This window comes from Serinus canaria, chromosome 1 (genome assembly GCF_022539315.1).
Source record: "Serinus canaria isolate serCan28SL12 chromosome 1, serCan2020, whole genome shotgun sequence".
Taxonomy (NCBI): domain Eukaryota; kingdom Metazoa; phylum Chordata; class Aves; order Passeriformes; family Fringillidae; genus Serinus; species Serinus canaria.
This window is the reverse complement of record NC_066313.1, coordinates 107119432-107134266: the sequence shown is the minus strand read 5'-3', so window position 1 is coordinate 107134266 and position 14835 is coordinate 107119432. Positions and strand designations below refer to the sequence as shown.

Genomic DNA, 14835 nt, shown 5'->3' with positions numbered 1-14835 from the left:
CTGAAAACCCAAATACTGTTTTTGTTTGCATTAACAAAGTTGTGGTGGCTGAAATAAGGTGCAGTGCTTTCCAGAAGAAATGCCAGAGGAGGAATTCTGCAAACCCTGCCACCTGGATCTTCTGAAGTGCCCCTCTGGCAGTGAGCCTATTCAAACATGAAATATTATCCTATCTTCCCCACAGGTATCAGTGGAAATCAAAATGATTGATTAGCAACTGAAATTTATTACAACCTTGTAATAAAAAAGGTAATTACAATTTAAAGAATAGGTAAATTTATATAATTAAATTTACCTCATTGTCCTGCTTTTCATCCCCAGACATGTCATCATCTACATCACTGCCTGTGCCTTCTATTGCAAGAATCCCATTCCTGATGGCTGGAATCATGTACAGCTGCTGAATGACAGAATTCATGTAACAAGTGGCACCAGCATTTTTCAGTCCCACAAATCCCTTTGGTGGCCGAGGCCCAACAGGTGGCAGATATTCCCATTCTGTGAGCGCTTCACAAGCTACGAGGAAACAGCAGAATGTGGTCAGGGAACTGGTTTGTTATAAAATAAAGAGGACATCAATGCAGTACAAAGGGCAGTTGCATAAGATTATTATTAGTCTGTATCATACTGCAATTTAATAAAAAACAATGCTCCACTATACAACTTAATTGCTAAAATTAACACAACTTCTGTGAAGCACTGTTCTATCTGTAACATTTTATTCTACTGCATAACTAAAGAGGTGGCCAGGCAAAAATTTAGTCTATTTATATATGAAACAAAAGTCTTTCCTCAATACCAGGAAGTTTCTTAGCTGAAGAATTCAGCTGAATGAATATAGAATATATAACCAATTTATAAGCCTTCTAAAAATGATAGTACTCTTAAATATTTACAATCCTTCAAAAATTATAGAATTTCCCTTAAGCCTCACTTTTTCTTGCCAGGATGGGAAACAGCTGTAGCAAATGCTATCTATATAACTTGATATACATTTTTTTCCTCCTGAGTCTTCTCTTTCAGGTCCCTCACATCTCTTTGAGAGCATTTATGATCACCTAAGCTAACCTGTTGCTCTGTCTGTAGTTTTAACACAAAAAACTTGATATTAATAATTCTGATATAAGAGAGCATGCATAGTCACAAGCAGATTTGGTATGTGAATCCCAGAGCATGCACAGTTCATCCATTTGTTCTCTCTTCTGTCTGACATACCACAGAGAGATCTGGTGTTCTGGAAGGGAATGCCATGAAATCCCCCTAACTGTGAGGTGATAGGAAATACACTACTTCCCAAGAGAAAAGGGTGAAGAAAGAAGGAGGAGGCAGAGGGGAAAACCATAAAGCTGCCCTTTTAGTTTATTCATCTGAGATGGAACTGAACAGGAAGAGACTGAAAACTCTCAAGTGACTCACTGACAGCACCATTCAAGCAAGTAGCACTGACACTCTGAAAGGCAGTGGACAATTTCCACTTTTGGATACTATTTTTAGTTGCTTATGGTTTTGCTCAACTCTATGAGTTTAAACATCTGTTAAATCACGCGATGGTTTGGGTTGGAAGGACCTTTAAAGATCATCTAGTCCAACCCCTGCCATTGGCCAGGATATCTTCCACTAGACCAGATTGCTCAGGGCCCCATCCAACCTGGCCTGGAACACTTCTGGGATGAGGCATCCACAACATGTTCCAGTGTCTCAGCATTCTCATGGTGAAGAACTTCTTCCTTGTGTCCAATCTAAATCTATTCTCAAAAAATCATTGCCTATTTAAAATAATTGCCTCTGTAGTCTTGTAACTACAGGCCCTGGTACAAATCTTTTTCTCCATCTTTCCTACAAGCCACGTTGAAGTAATGAAGGTCACAATAAGGTACCCCTGGAGGCTTCCCTTCTCCAGGCTGAACAACCCCAACTCTCCCAGCCTTTCTCACCATATGAGCTTGGGTTTCCTTGGTTTGATGGTGTTTGGATTTTATTTGGTGGTTGTTGATTTTTTTCCCTTTCCCTGTTAATATTACAGCAGAATAGTTTCAGTGTCCCTTTGACTGGACAAAATATCCTCCTGCTTGATCATTTTTAAGAAATGCTTTTTTAATGACAACAATAGTCTGCACTAAAAACAAGCCTTTTGCTATCCTTGTGAAAATCAGCCCAAGTTGCACTTGACTATTAGCTTTTGAAGCACTAATATTTGCAAATTTTTGAACAGACAGCAATCACTACAACCTTTGTCAAGTGAGAGGGAGAAAGTTCTTTCAGTGCAGAGCTGTGCTGAGACAAGGCCAAAAAGGAGCCTGAAAAAGGAGTATGACAAGCAGAGAATGAGTTCAGAACTAAGAGAAGCAGGACAGAGGACCTGCATCTGTGTGTGGGCAACGATGATAAATCAGGTGAGCAGCCAAGAAACTGGCTCTAAAACTAAACTGAAGAGACCTGGTAAGGCTCTGGGATTGGTTAGCAAGTGCCTGAAATGATGAGGCAAGCAGAAGATACAGACAGAATGAAGTTCCTTGGAGCTGGTACAGACAAAGGGGAGTAATCAGAGATTGGGACAGGAAGGGTCAGGCTGTGACTGGGGCTGGAATTTGGATGTGATAATGGAATGCAGGTCAGTACATTTACTGCATAAAGAAAAACAAATAAAGCCTACACTGGCAAACTGATTTTGCAACATTAAAAGCAGCCACAAACAAACCATGAATAAAAAACTCAGCATTTGGTTCAGTGGATAATATAAACAAAATCTATAAATGAAATATACATTAAAGAGTAGAAAATAGATAATTAAAAAGTATTACATACTAGTGATTGCTGTACCTATGTAATACATTTCAGTCAACGTGTCTACTATCTGCTTGAGATTTCGCACACATCCAACTGCTAGTGCAACGAGGAGCTCAAAGCCAGCATTAATAGTAGCTGGTGAACTACAGACTGGTATGGCCTGCTCAGCAGGCAATTCTCCATTTCTCATGTATTGTAGATAAACATTGGATGCTGGAAAGATGAAATCATCTATCAACTCCTGAAAAAAAAAAGACAAAAAATCACCTGTTACCATGGAAATTATTTTATAAGAGAGTAAGGGTTATTACATAAATGAATTCTGAGAACCAGAGGGGTACTTAACAAAAAAACAAGAGTAAAAATTGAGACCAATAGCATAATGAGCTTTTAAACTTAGAACAGAAGAACTCCATTCCAAAGTGGTTCCCTGCAAACCCACTTCCCCACTCCAAGTTAAAAATAAATCTGTACTGTTCTTGATTGGTAAAAAATTTCTTTTGCAAAACCAGTATTATCAACACAGTTCTTTATCAATTAGTGCTGAAAAACCAACACTCCTGCTCTATAATATCAGAGGTACAAAGAAAACATGTCTGATTAAAGAGATGCTCAGATGTGATGCATTTGCTCAAACCTGCCCTAAGCATTAATAGCACTAATTACGAACATGTGCAGGAAAGCCATTACAGAGGTAAGGAAGGAAAGCAGCAGTCCTGTACAGTGATACTGTATCTCACTATCTTTGTGTGATGCTTGTCAAGTACTGAAATAAGAATGAAAATGTTAAATACAGTACTTAAGTAAGAATGAAAATGTTAAATACACTTTATGAATGAAACATGCAATTTAATTTTTTTTAAAAGAAAACATTAAACTTCAATCAAAAGTGCTTTTATGGCTATAACGCACAAGATGTGAAGCTTCTTTTTACTTATTTACAGGTAAAAACAAACAATAAAAAACCCCAAAAATCAATACCCCTCTTGCTCCCAAAACCTCACAAAGACAAAAAAATCCCCTCCAGAGGTCAAAAAACTTGAACTTACTTTAATGAGATTAGCACCTCCTTTTTCACAACCAATATGGTATTTCTTCTCAGGTGTCTGGAATGCTAACAACTCTTTTGTTACTCCAAGGTGACCCTCTAAGATCGTTTCTTCGACACCTGTTTCCCCTGTTCTTTTTACTTCATCCTGCCATTTAGGAGAAAGTTAGGATACTCCAAACAGCAAACATTAAGCTCAGAACTGCAGTTTACAAGAAACTTTACAGTTTTGCAGCAAAATCTTAATTATCAGGAATAAACTGATCCCAAAACTTACCCTGATTCTCTTAAGCCAGTCAATTTCATTATTGAGAAGAACTTCAGCATTGGGCACATTAATATTACTGTTGTAAGCATAGTTAAGAAGATGTCTTAAGAGGGTGAAGTAGTCTCCAGAATGCTTAGCTCTCTCTCTTGCAGTGCTCTGTGTAAACCAAAAGCAAAGAATTTAGATGTGCTTCTACTTACAGTGCAACACCAAAATACTTCCCCTAAATCTCACAGTAAATGTAAAAGAAAACAAGTGTACGGTAATTTTAAATATTTTACAAGTTTAAAATTGTATTTAACTGCTAATGAATGACTTCTCAACTATTTTAGTAACAATTTCTATACCTGAATGGGAAAAAGAAAACTAAATCAAAACTTTTGATCAAATGCGCAAGAGAGCCATGAGCTGAAAAGCCCTGGCAGGACCGGCTGGAGAAGGCACTAACTGTAGGTATCTCTGTAACCTGCTAATGATTTTTACTTAAAGGTTAACAATCACCAAAGATCAAATGCAGACATTAAAGCCTACTGTTCATGTTCTTATCAGAAAATGCAAAAGAGTCCCTTTTCCCCTGATCTAGCTCAAATGGAAATCATCTGTGCTGCTTGTCTGTAGGTCAGAAGCAATCTCTATTATAATTACTGTTATTAATAGCAATTTGTCTTTTCTTGTAGGTATTTTGTCCTATTACTTTTTACATACATTCCCATACTGAAGACTTTATCTCTGAAAACTTACCCCTAGAACAGTAAACAGCAGGGTAATGAAGAAAAGGAGAGGTCTCTGTCCCATGCAACACCTGGTAGCCATTAAAAAGAATTGCTCCTGTGCCATCTGACGAACGGTTCTGGAAATAATTGAATAGAAACATTAAATTCAATCTCCCTATCCAAACAGGACATTAATTAAATTTGTGTTTATCTGCTTAATGCCATTTTCTAAAACTGAACATAATGTTGGAAACAGGAATAGTTTAATTATTCCCTACCCATCATATTATTTCTCCTTGCAGTGAAATTTCAGATGCATGAATTGTATTACAAAACCTGTTCAACAAATCAAATATTTAAAGGTAAAAGAAAAAGAAACTTAGAAACACCTAGCCACTACACCTTTGCAACTGACAGCAAATATTGCATAACACAACAATTTGCAATCCTAAATAATTTTTTTTTCTAATCAAGCACCAGTTGTACCTGGTTTTACCAGGACTACTCCAGTAAAACTGCTTTTATGTGTCACTGCAGCAGTTTGCTGAGTATCTTTGAAGTGATCAAAATTTATCATTAGTAAGATGTGAGAGATGATGACCCTCCTGAAAATTCATGTGGCTATAATTAAGGAAATTTTTCTCCTCAGAACCTAAACTAATCACTAGAGCAATGCAGGAATGAATAAGCTTCAGTTAATTAAAAAAATAAATATTAGGGCAAATCCTTTTCTTTGAAGTTGTAGGATTAATTGTCTGAGCAGTATGCCTTGTTGGGAGCAACTCTTTTTGTGTGGGAAGAGACTACAAATGAATGCTGAATGAATGATTTTATGGAAGTATCTCAACATACGAAAAACTGAGTTTTGCAGTGTCTGTTCAGTGTGGCTGTCTCTGTTCTGTGCCCATGGAGTCAGGGTGGAAAGCAAACAAAAGAATCCTATTCCCTTCAGAGCTTTTTCATGTGTGGTTAACTGTGATTTCAAGGCCACATTAGGATGACCTTGAGGTCACAGCAAAGATGCACCTGGCTGAGCACCATCTCTGCTACCATGCACAAGGCAAGTCCACAAAAAGAAGGAATCATGCAGAGACACTTCTCCAGAATGTTCTCTCACCTTCTAGCAATTTGTGGCTCAAGAAAACTACCAAGAGCAGTATTTCATAGTCCTCACTGGACAAGTTCATGAAAGAACCCCTGAAACCATTTCCAAACTGAAGGTTTGCACTGCTTAAATGTTATGCTCAAGAAGGTCTTATACAAAGAAACACAGCTCTCCATTTGTTCTCCCTTTGCTACTTCTGATTTTAAGGGTCTCTGTAGTATTCTCCTCCCACCATTCAGCTCTCCTCCAGTATGAAGTGCCCCCAGCTATTCAGCTGTTCCTCAGATGGAACTCATTGCAGAGCTCTGATCTCCCTTTTCACCCTTCCCTGATCTTTGCAAGTTCTCCTACTCTGCTCTGAATTGCAGCAGACTGTGGGGTGGGGCTGGTCTGTTTTGTTCTTAAAAATAACTGACATTTTATGGGGTCTGATTGCTGAGCTGATGTTTTTGTAGAACATCTCACGGAAAGTTATTTTAAGATACAATCCTTCAACTGCTTGGGACACATCACATAGACACTCCTCAGCTCTGTGCACTTGAAGGCAGAATGAAATAGACAAAGGTGATATTCTCCTACAGTGAGAAATGTGACCAATGTGACATGCCTCACACTGTTATGTTTCTGAGTATGCAGTGTTTGAACACAAGTACTACATTTCTGTGAAGCTGTAACCATCTAAGAGCTCTTAAGGAATCATGAGAGGGATGCAGCTGCCTGAGCACAGGCATCTCATGCTGTTTTAGACACATGCTGACAGCACAGAGCTGGCACACAGGACATGAGCTGCACAATGAACTCACACTCAGCAAGAGGAATAGCTGGAGGTCAAGCACGTCCCTTAAGGCTGGCAACCTGAATCCTGCCCTATTGAGAGCTCCAGGACACAGGTCTCTGTTCAGTTCATAAAAGACAGTTTCTTCAGTGGGTGCAAGTGCCATTGCTTTACACCAGCACAAAGAATTTTAATGTATTTAGGCCACATATATGTGGCCACCAAACACTTTGCAGAGATCAGCAGAACACTTCTGGCTTCCAGGATTATTTAGGACTGTTTGGCTATCTCCTCTTAACTAAGCTGGTCTTGCATTCAGAGGACACGACTACAAAATTAATTACCTTGTAGGAGAAAAACTACTCCAGCATTTAGTATTAAACATTTTGCATTCTGTTTCTCAGTTTAGAGGTATAGCATGGTTAATGCTCTGACATTTGACTGGAAACAGAAGTCCCAGTCAAACTCTGAAAAACTAACAATCCATCTGATTTTTTCTAGAAAGATCCTATTTGTGAGATCTGAACTTGGTCATCTTCTGCCTTTGTCTTTTCTGGTGCACCAAAAATATTTTCTCACACGCATATTTCTGCTCACATTGTTCTCTGATTGAGCATAGGAGATTAGAGAACAATAGTTGTGGAAGGATATTCAGAGTTCTGTCTGGTATTTGCTAAACTTTCTCTGCACTGCAAACACTGATTTGTTTCCACATTAATTCAGAAGAGGAACTTTTCAGCAGGTTAGTTCAACTTCACCATCTTAATTTCCAAAGCAGACTTCTGTTTCCACTCATGCTTATGCTATTTTACCATGTAACAATGAACAGTTGCACCATTCTAAGTGAGATTATGTTTATCACAAGTTTTATAGGCATATGAGAGAAGTGGCAGCTTCTGTAGTATGAACTATTTTTCCATATGATGAGTGATGATAAAAGCAAGTATGGAAGTACTTTCAGTGGAGTATGAAGTACTTTCAGTATGAAGTATTTTCAGTGAAACTGAAAATTCAACACCCTGTACCACAGGCTGCAAACTAATAAAGCTGGTGGTATTTGGTAACCCTCCAGTTTCACCAAAGTGTGCAAAGAGCTCACTGTAAAGAGACGCTCTGATGATACTTGATCCTTTCATTAAGGCAAAATTCCTAAACATAAGATCTTTCAACCTGTTTATCCAGAAGTCAAAAACCCTAAAATACAAATTCTGACCCCATTCATCTGAGAGCACCATAATGTGACTCCCTTTAAAACATACTGAAAAACTTAAGACACTACTAATTTCAGATCTCTGTCATTTCTCAAAGAAAAGTTGGAATACTCATGAAACAACAGTATCTTAAAAAATTAAAATTAACTCTTTAGTAACAGATCAAAGCACTGGCAACCAAGTTTAATAACATATAAACTTTCCACCTAGATGGTTTTTGAAAACACTCAATACTTCACAATTTCATATGGGCTGAAGCCACTGCTCTGCATTTAGGCTTTATATTCATTTTGAATTGTAAAATAATAGATGTGACCAAAACTTACTTGCTGTGACAGTGCAATAGTAAATCAATAATAAATGTTTGCCACGCCTTCTCTTTACTGAGTGCATCCAGTGCTGTTGGAATCAAAGCAAAGCACAGGGTCATCACCTCCAGTGCTTCACAGCAAACTTGTTCATCTTCCATGTCTGGTTCATTTCCTGCATTTGTCTGTGAAAACAAACAAGAGTGCACAAAGTGGGTACAGAAAACAATCCCAAGAAACCCAACTGGCTCCAAGGTATATCACTAAACACAAACACAAACCACAGCTTTGTATACTAAGTGATTATCAGTGCCAAGTATTTTATGCACTCAGATCTGAGCCAAAGCACTATGTGGGATGACCTGAACTTCCAGGATTCTCACTGGAGAATTCCAAGCATGAACTTATGGAGACAGAAGTTAAATAGGAAAAGTATGGGCAAGTTACATCAGTTAGTACTGTTGGGAGTTTTTCTTGGATTGCATCTGGGGTTTTATTTGGGATTTTGTTTTGTTTTTCTTTACCACTCAAAAAATGACATTTAAAACTTGGAAAACTCTACTACTTAAACGAGAAAGGCTATAGTGCTGTATAATTAATTTATCAATCCAGTTTTACGAGGTTTTGACACTCACAATTTATTTGACCAAAAGCTTTTTAATATTGCTAGAATTTATTAATCACTTTGCTATTTTTCAGAAAGATGAAAGAGTTTAAGTTCAAGTTTTAAACATAGCTGCTGTCATGATTTTTGACACAGAAAATAATATTACCACTAATTGGTGCATACGTTACTTCTTAAACTAAACACTTGAATTAATTGAGTTGATTTTGATACATTTTTTCAAAATAAATACTTTGAGAATAATGGCAAACCCTCTCCTCCATCTAGAAGTAATTACATTCAAGAAGTTCCAAAGAAACTGAATGTGAGCAGGTCTCAATTTATCATTTATAAATCATTAGTGCAGATTAGTCACATCAACTACAGGCATTAAATATTTGTTTTATATGTGGAAAGGTATCAAGATTAATTAGGCAGAAAGAAGGGATTACAATGCAGAGGAGAGAGCTAATTGTGAACAGGCCAAAATATGCCCCACTCTGGCAGCAAACACTATTTTGTCTATGCACAATAACTAAAAAATCAAAGGCAGTCACTGCACTGCAGCAGGAGGATGTGGCAGTTCTGAGACAAGATCAGAAAGCAAAAGCAGAATGCCTTCAGCAAGTCCAGAACTGCACCTGCTCTGCAGTGAAGCCTTGGTTTAGAAGGGAAAGTCATTTCTGCACAGCTGCAGGGATCCAAGAGAAAGGCAAAGTGCATTTTACACTCAATGAAGTACTTCGCAGTACTCGGGCAGCCAGAGCTGGGGGGTCTGTACATCATTATATTCAATCTTTATAAAGCCATCATAAAAATTGCTTCCTCTAATCTTCCACAGCCAGATACACTTCTCTTAAACTGCCTTTCCTTCCATGATATTCCTCTATTTCTAGGATACTTTCCTCTATTTTATTGTTATATTAACAAAGGGTACTTTATTTCCCCTTCTTGTTACTTCTATAATTTTTTCCTCTTTTGAATTTCCAATTTTTCCCCTTCAATTTTTATTTCCATTTTGCATAGTAGAAACCAAATGCAGCCACCATTTATTACAAATGTCCATGTATGTGTCAATAAGAATAAAAAGAAAAAAAAACCAAAAATGAAGAACCCACAAAATCATGTGAAAGATGACCAATAACATACATCTTTTAAAAACTTCCATTACCTGAAAATATTTTTACAGAACTTAACTGCACAATTTCTACCCAGAAGAATTTTTAAATAGCAAATTTAGCTCTCTTTTCTTTTAGGTATGCTTTCTCTAGTGCACTACTGCTCTTAAAGCACCCCATGTATAGATATAAGAGTTTATCTTCACATGTCTGGACTGTCACACAAACTAAACCATGTTTTACATGGAAGTATTAACTTTAAAAAAACCCAACCCCCAGTTTATTTCATGAAGAAGTCATGCTCACAGCAATAGAAGCAGATGCCATTATAACCCTATGAAAGCTAAAGGAGAGGAGTTGCATTTTACTGAAGTAAATATTCTTCTTTCAATTGATCATTTAAACCCAACAGCCAACACAACAAGAATTAAGCCTCCCTACATATTCTTTTTGCTTTCACTCTCAGGCAAGTATTGATGAGTACTAAACCTGATTTTACAAGATAAAAATAGGAAGATGCTTTTTTTAAATCATTGTCCAAATCCAGATTATTTCCTGTAACTGTAAGCAACATGATTTAAACACAAGATGTGTGATAATCTACTGATACAGAACTCCCAACTCCAAACTAGCTGTGTAAACCACACATGAACACATGAATAAAAGAAGAAAAGCCATACGGAACTAGCAATTAAATCTTTTTTCCCAATGCTCCTCACATCAATTAGCTCTTCTTTCTCATTCTAGACTGCACATATGCTTTGAATCACTTCTGCAGAACAGACCTTTCAAGTTTGAAGACTAGACAAATTAGCCTTGCAGGAAATGCTTATTCCTTATGTAGATGCAGAATCTAACTGGGCTGAAAACATGTTACAGAACTGGTGCATTTTTCAATTCATACCAGATTCAAGTTACAATTCACCAGTTACTGAGGAAAGGAATTTGGAATAGAAAATTAAGCTGTGCTATGACAATGATACACTAGATTCTGAAACACATCACTGTATCCACCTAAAAGCTCATCACACTCTAAACCTGACCAGGTCAACCCTTTGTACCCATTCCCTTTTGTACACAAACAAACAGTAATACAGAAAAGCAGCTGTTCAGGAATTCTTACCTTTTCATAGATTTTACTAATTTCCTCATTTGAGCTGAAAACCAGCTGAACTGATCCACAACCTGATGCCCAAACAATTTTTTGTACTGCCCTGATAACACAGATGTCAGGGATGTATTTTGAAGCCTGAAAAAAAAAAAAAAAAGAGAAATTAACTAAAGCAACATTAAAATACAGCTGCAAATAACTCAGCAATGGATTCTAAACTCCCAAAAATGTATTTCACAGAAAATTTAAGATTTAAAATGCTAAAACAAAGATTTTTTTTTTCTTTAAATAGTAAAGAGATGATGTATCTTGAAGAGTATTGATACTGCACTTACGTAAAATTTAATTTTTTTAAGTAGGATGTTGGCAACTCCAGTTCTAAGACTTAGCAGAAACTACCAATATCAATGCTAAAATCTTCTTTATTTAGGAAAAAACCCAAGAAAACACCAAACATTCATCTGGAAAGCAGCCAGCCTCTTAAGCAATGTAAAAAGTTGAACTTATTTTAGGGTTTCTCCCCATGCTGTGCTAGCTGATAGCCAGCTAGAACACCCTGATGTTCTCAAGTATGTGATCATTATATAAAGGGATTGCTTCATGTTCAAGACACAGAGGGTTGAACACGAATAAGAACACAGCTCATGTACTGAATGAATGCAGAGTCACTCTTCAGTACTTTGTGCATGGTCTGAGTTAACATCCAGTAGTTTCTATTGATATACACATTACAAAACATACTCCAACTGCTATTATTTAGGGTTCATATCAACTTTCAAAAAAAAAACTACCAAACTTATCTGCAGTCTGTATTCAAAACAGAATTGTCCAAAAAATAGGTGATCTCTAGAAGCAGAAGGCAGACAGATGGATTTCAAGTTTCATTTTTCTAATGCTCAGACAATAAAAAAAGGGGACTTAAGAAACTGAGCTAGGTAGATATCTGCATCAGGAAACCTGAACAATGTGCATTTTTCAACTTAAATGGACATTAACAGTATTTCCAAGAAAAATAAAAGGTATTTTATATTTGTCACAAGCAAAGCAACCTTACAGCAACAGTGCCACAAGAAAAACAACAGGGCTTTTTTTATCTCATTGTAGTTTTAAAGTCTTTAAGGATGAAGTGTTTTAAAAGAGGTGAATTATTCCTCTCTGTGCTAAAGCCTTCTCTCTGGCCTATGAAAATTATGTCAGATTTTTTTTTAAAAATTGTGAGATCCACTGTAAAGAGTCTTTGACCATCAAAACATGAAAAGGCAAAAAAAACCCTTTCAAAGGCAAACTACAATACACATGAAATTTAGATCTACAGCAGTATTCATAATTTCAGAAAATTACAGACAAATCTTTCACAACAATACTGTTAAACACATTCAGATTTTGTTTGCTTGATGTACTTGGTGAAAGAAAAATTATTTATTTATTAGCAGGCCTCTAGGAAAGACAAAGGCAGAATTAAAAAAAACCTTTCCTCACATCTCACCTCAAAAGATACTTCTTCTATAGAAGAAATTTGATTAAATCAGAGTTGAATCGGTTGATTTTACACCTATGGATGCAAAACCACCACTGATGGAAGGCAGATGGCTCAGTCCTGCAGTGCAGCATGTTGTGCTTTCTTTAGACACTGCCCTTTGTTCTCAAGGGATACTGAACTTGTCAACACCAAGATGAGAATACAATAATATCTTCTATCCAGATAGCTCAGAAATGTTTTGGAGATAGTTTTGCAGATATGCTACACAGTACAGAAACACTGTATTTATGGCTTCCACCCTGGAAACCAAGGGATCCAGATGCAGGTGGAAGAGGAAGGTAAAGCAGTCATGAATTTAGCTCCTGCTGAACTCAGCTGAATTCACTGACACATTCTCTAACAAGATTCCTGATTCCTGATCCAAATGGGCTTTGGCCACACCATACACATAAGACCACTATGTTTGCAAAGCACATTGTTTAGCCTTACTGAGGTTTTCATTTGTGTCATTAAAGCATCTTCAATATATAAAGATACACTGGCAATGATTTGAGATTTTTCTCAATGGTCATTACCTAAAACATTTTAAAAGGAAAGTCTGTGTCTTACAAAGCAACAAATTTAAGGATTAAGAAAATAGAAAAGATGCTATACGGAAAAAGGTGATACAGAAAGGAATTCACCAACCTCATCAGATATTTGCTGTGCAAGACGTATTGCTACATTTCTCAGCATGCATTCTGAAGTTGGATTAGGAATGTTTTGTAGGGCATTTTGTAGCACCACTGCCTGGTCATGCGTAGCCTGGTTTATCTGGAAGAAAGTATTTCTCATACTTACTTTTACATGGGAAAAAAAAGCAAAAAGATATGAAGAGTCTAAAGTTACTTGGAAAGGTTTGATAGAAGTAGATAAGATCTTGGAAGGAAAACTTAGTGCAAAGGCCAACATAAATAAATCTCCTCATTTTCAAACAGATACCATCACACCTGAAGACACTATGCTGCAGTGGACGGAGTACAAGTAGTTGAAAGGAAAGGCACTTGCTCAAAACTTATTAGGTTTGGGGGTTTGTTTATTGATCAGATTACTTCAAGCTAACAGAATTTTTTTCTGTTACAATGCCTCCTTCCCTTTCAGTAGATGTGGGAAAGAAAGGGTTTGGTCAAACATAGGGGCTCCCTCTGGATTAGATAAGAGTGTTCAGACAGAATATGGCTGCAGTTTTTATTATACTGAAGTACATTTTAAACATTGAAGTTACTCTTGAAGAATTCTGTTCTAAATGATCCCTCCTGGTTTTCGTAATATTTTCAAAACAGAAACAGCAAGACAAGTTTTTATCTTTTTTTTTTTTTTTTGGTGTTGGTTTTAGCACAGATCCCTCTCTTCTTAGTCTGCCAGAGCTCCATAGTTTTGACAAAACCTAAAATGGTTGTTTCCTTCTCACAGACAAACAAAAGATGGTGTGCTGTGGTTACAAATTAAAACAGAAGAGTTTCTTCATTTTCCTGTACCAGGTCATTCAAAAAGCCCATTTCAAACGCTGCTCAAGACACACTGTGAGGCTGCAGGGTAAGGTCTAGTGTTGGTCACACCCCTTGCTTTGTCAGCTTCACTAAGACACTTGATTCAGAGAGCAAAGTTACAAAGCCTCCTCCACTGAAGACTAACAGAACTACCCCAGTCAATCAGCTATTGGATGCTATTGGAAGTGATCAACAGCAATATATATGGGGTAAATCAGTTCTGTGTACCAGAACACTGTATTTAACATTATTAATTCAACCTTCTATGAAAATTTTAAAGGTACTAGTGACAGCAACAGACCAATAACTGAAAAACTACAGACACATAACCTTGGTTGCCTACTTTTCTTAAATAGTGATGGAAAGCCAAGACAGAAATTATGCTTTGGTACTTATGCCTAAGATAAGAGAAATTAAAAGTTTTAACTAATCCCACCTGCATCCCAGAGGAAAAAAAAATACCAAAAGTCCTTCAAAAAGGATGATGGTGACAGCAAGAATAGCAGTGTTTTTTCCAACAAATCTGTTATTATTAAATCGGATGTTTATAACTCTAAATAGTGAAACTCAGCAACTGCAGACAAATGTTACCACCTTCTAAGAAGTCAGTCTACGTCTGTTTCAAACAATACTTCAAGACTCAAGTGATGCAATGTGTGTTCCAAACTGCCCTTTAAATAACTGCTGTAAGAAAACAGGGCAGTAAAATGTACCCATTTTAAATAGATGAAAGACAGGGTGGCAAACGTCTGCCTTAATATATTCCTATTATACTCTA

General features: G+C 36.9%; 1 protein-coding gene across 2 annotated transcripts in view; it reads right to left on the bottom strand.

Moving 5' to 3' along the window:
• Positions 1 to 14835, bottom strand: part of USP9X (ubiquitin specific peptidase 9 X-linked) — a 96853-nt gene that overhangs the window by 18935 nt on the left and 63083 nt on the right. Inside the window, exons 24-31 of one of the 2 annotated variants that reach the window (XM_009089622.4) lie at positions 13216 to 13341; positions 11061 to 11186; positions 8234 to 8400; positions 4845 to 4953; positions 4113 to 4259; positions 3837 to 3983; positions 2806 to 3028; positions 296 to 516 (exon numbers count right to left, since the gene is read on the bottom strand). In XM_009089622.4, coding sequence (XP_009087870.1) covers positions 296 to 516; positions 2806 to 3028; positions 3837 to 3983; positions 4113 to 4259; positions 4845 to 4953; positions 8234 to 8400; positions 11061 to 11186; positions 13216 to 13341 — 1266 coding nt within the window. The remainder of the gene's footprint in view (positions 1 to 295; positions 517 to 2805; positions 3029 to 3836; positions 3984 to 4112; positions 4260 to 4844; positions 4954 to 8233; positions 8401 to 11060; positions 11187 to 13215; positions 13342 to 14835) is intronic. The other variant, XM_018913490.3, reaches the window with a different exon arrangement.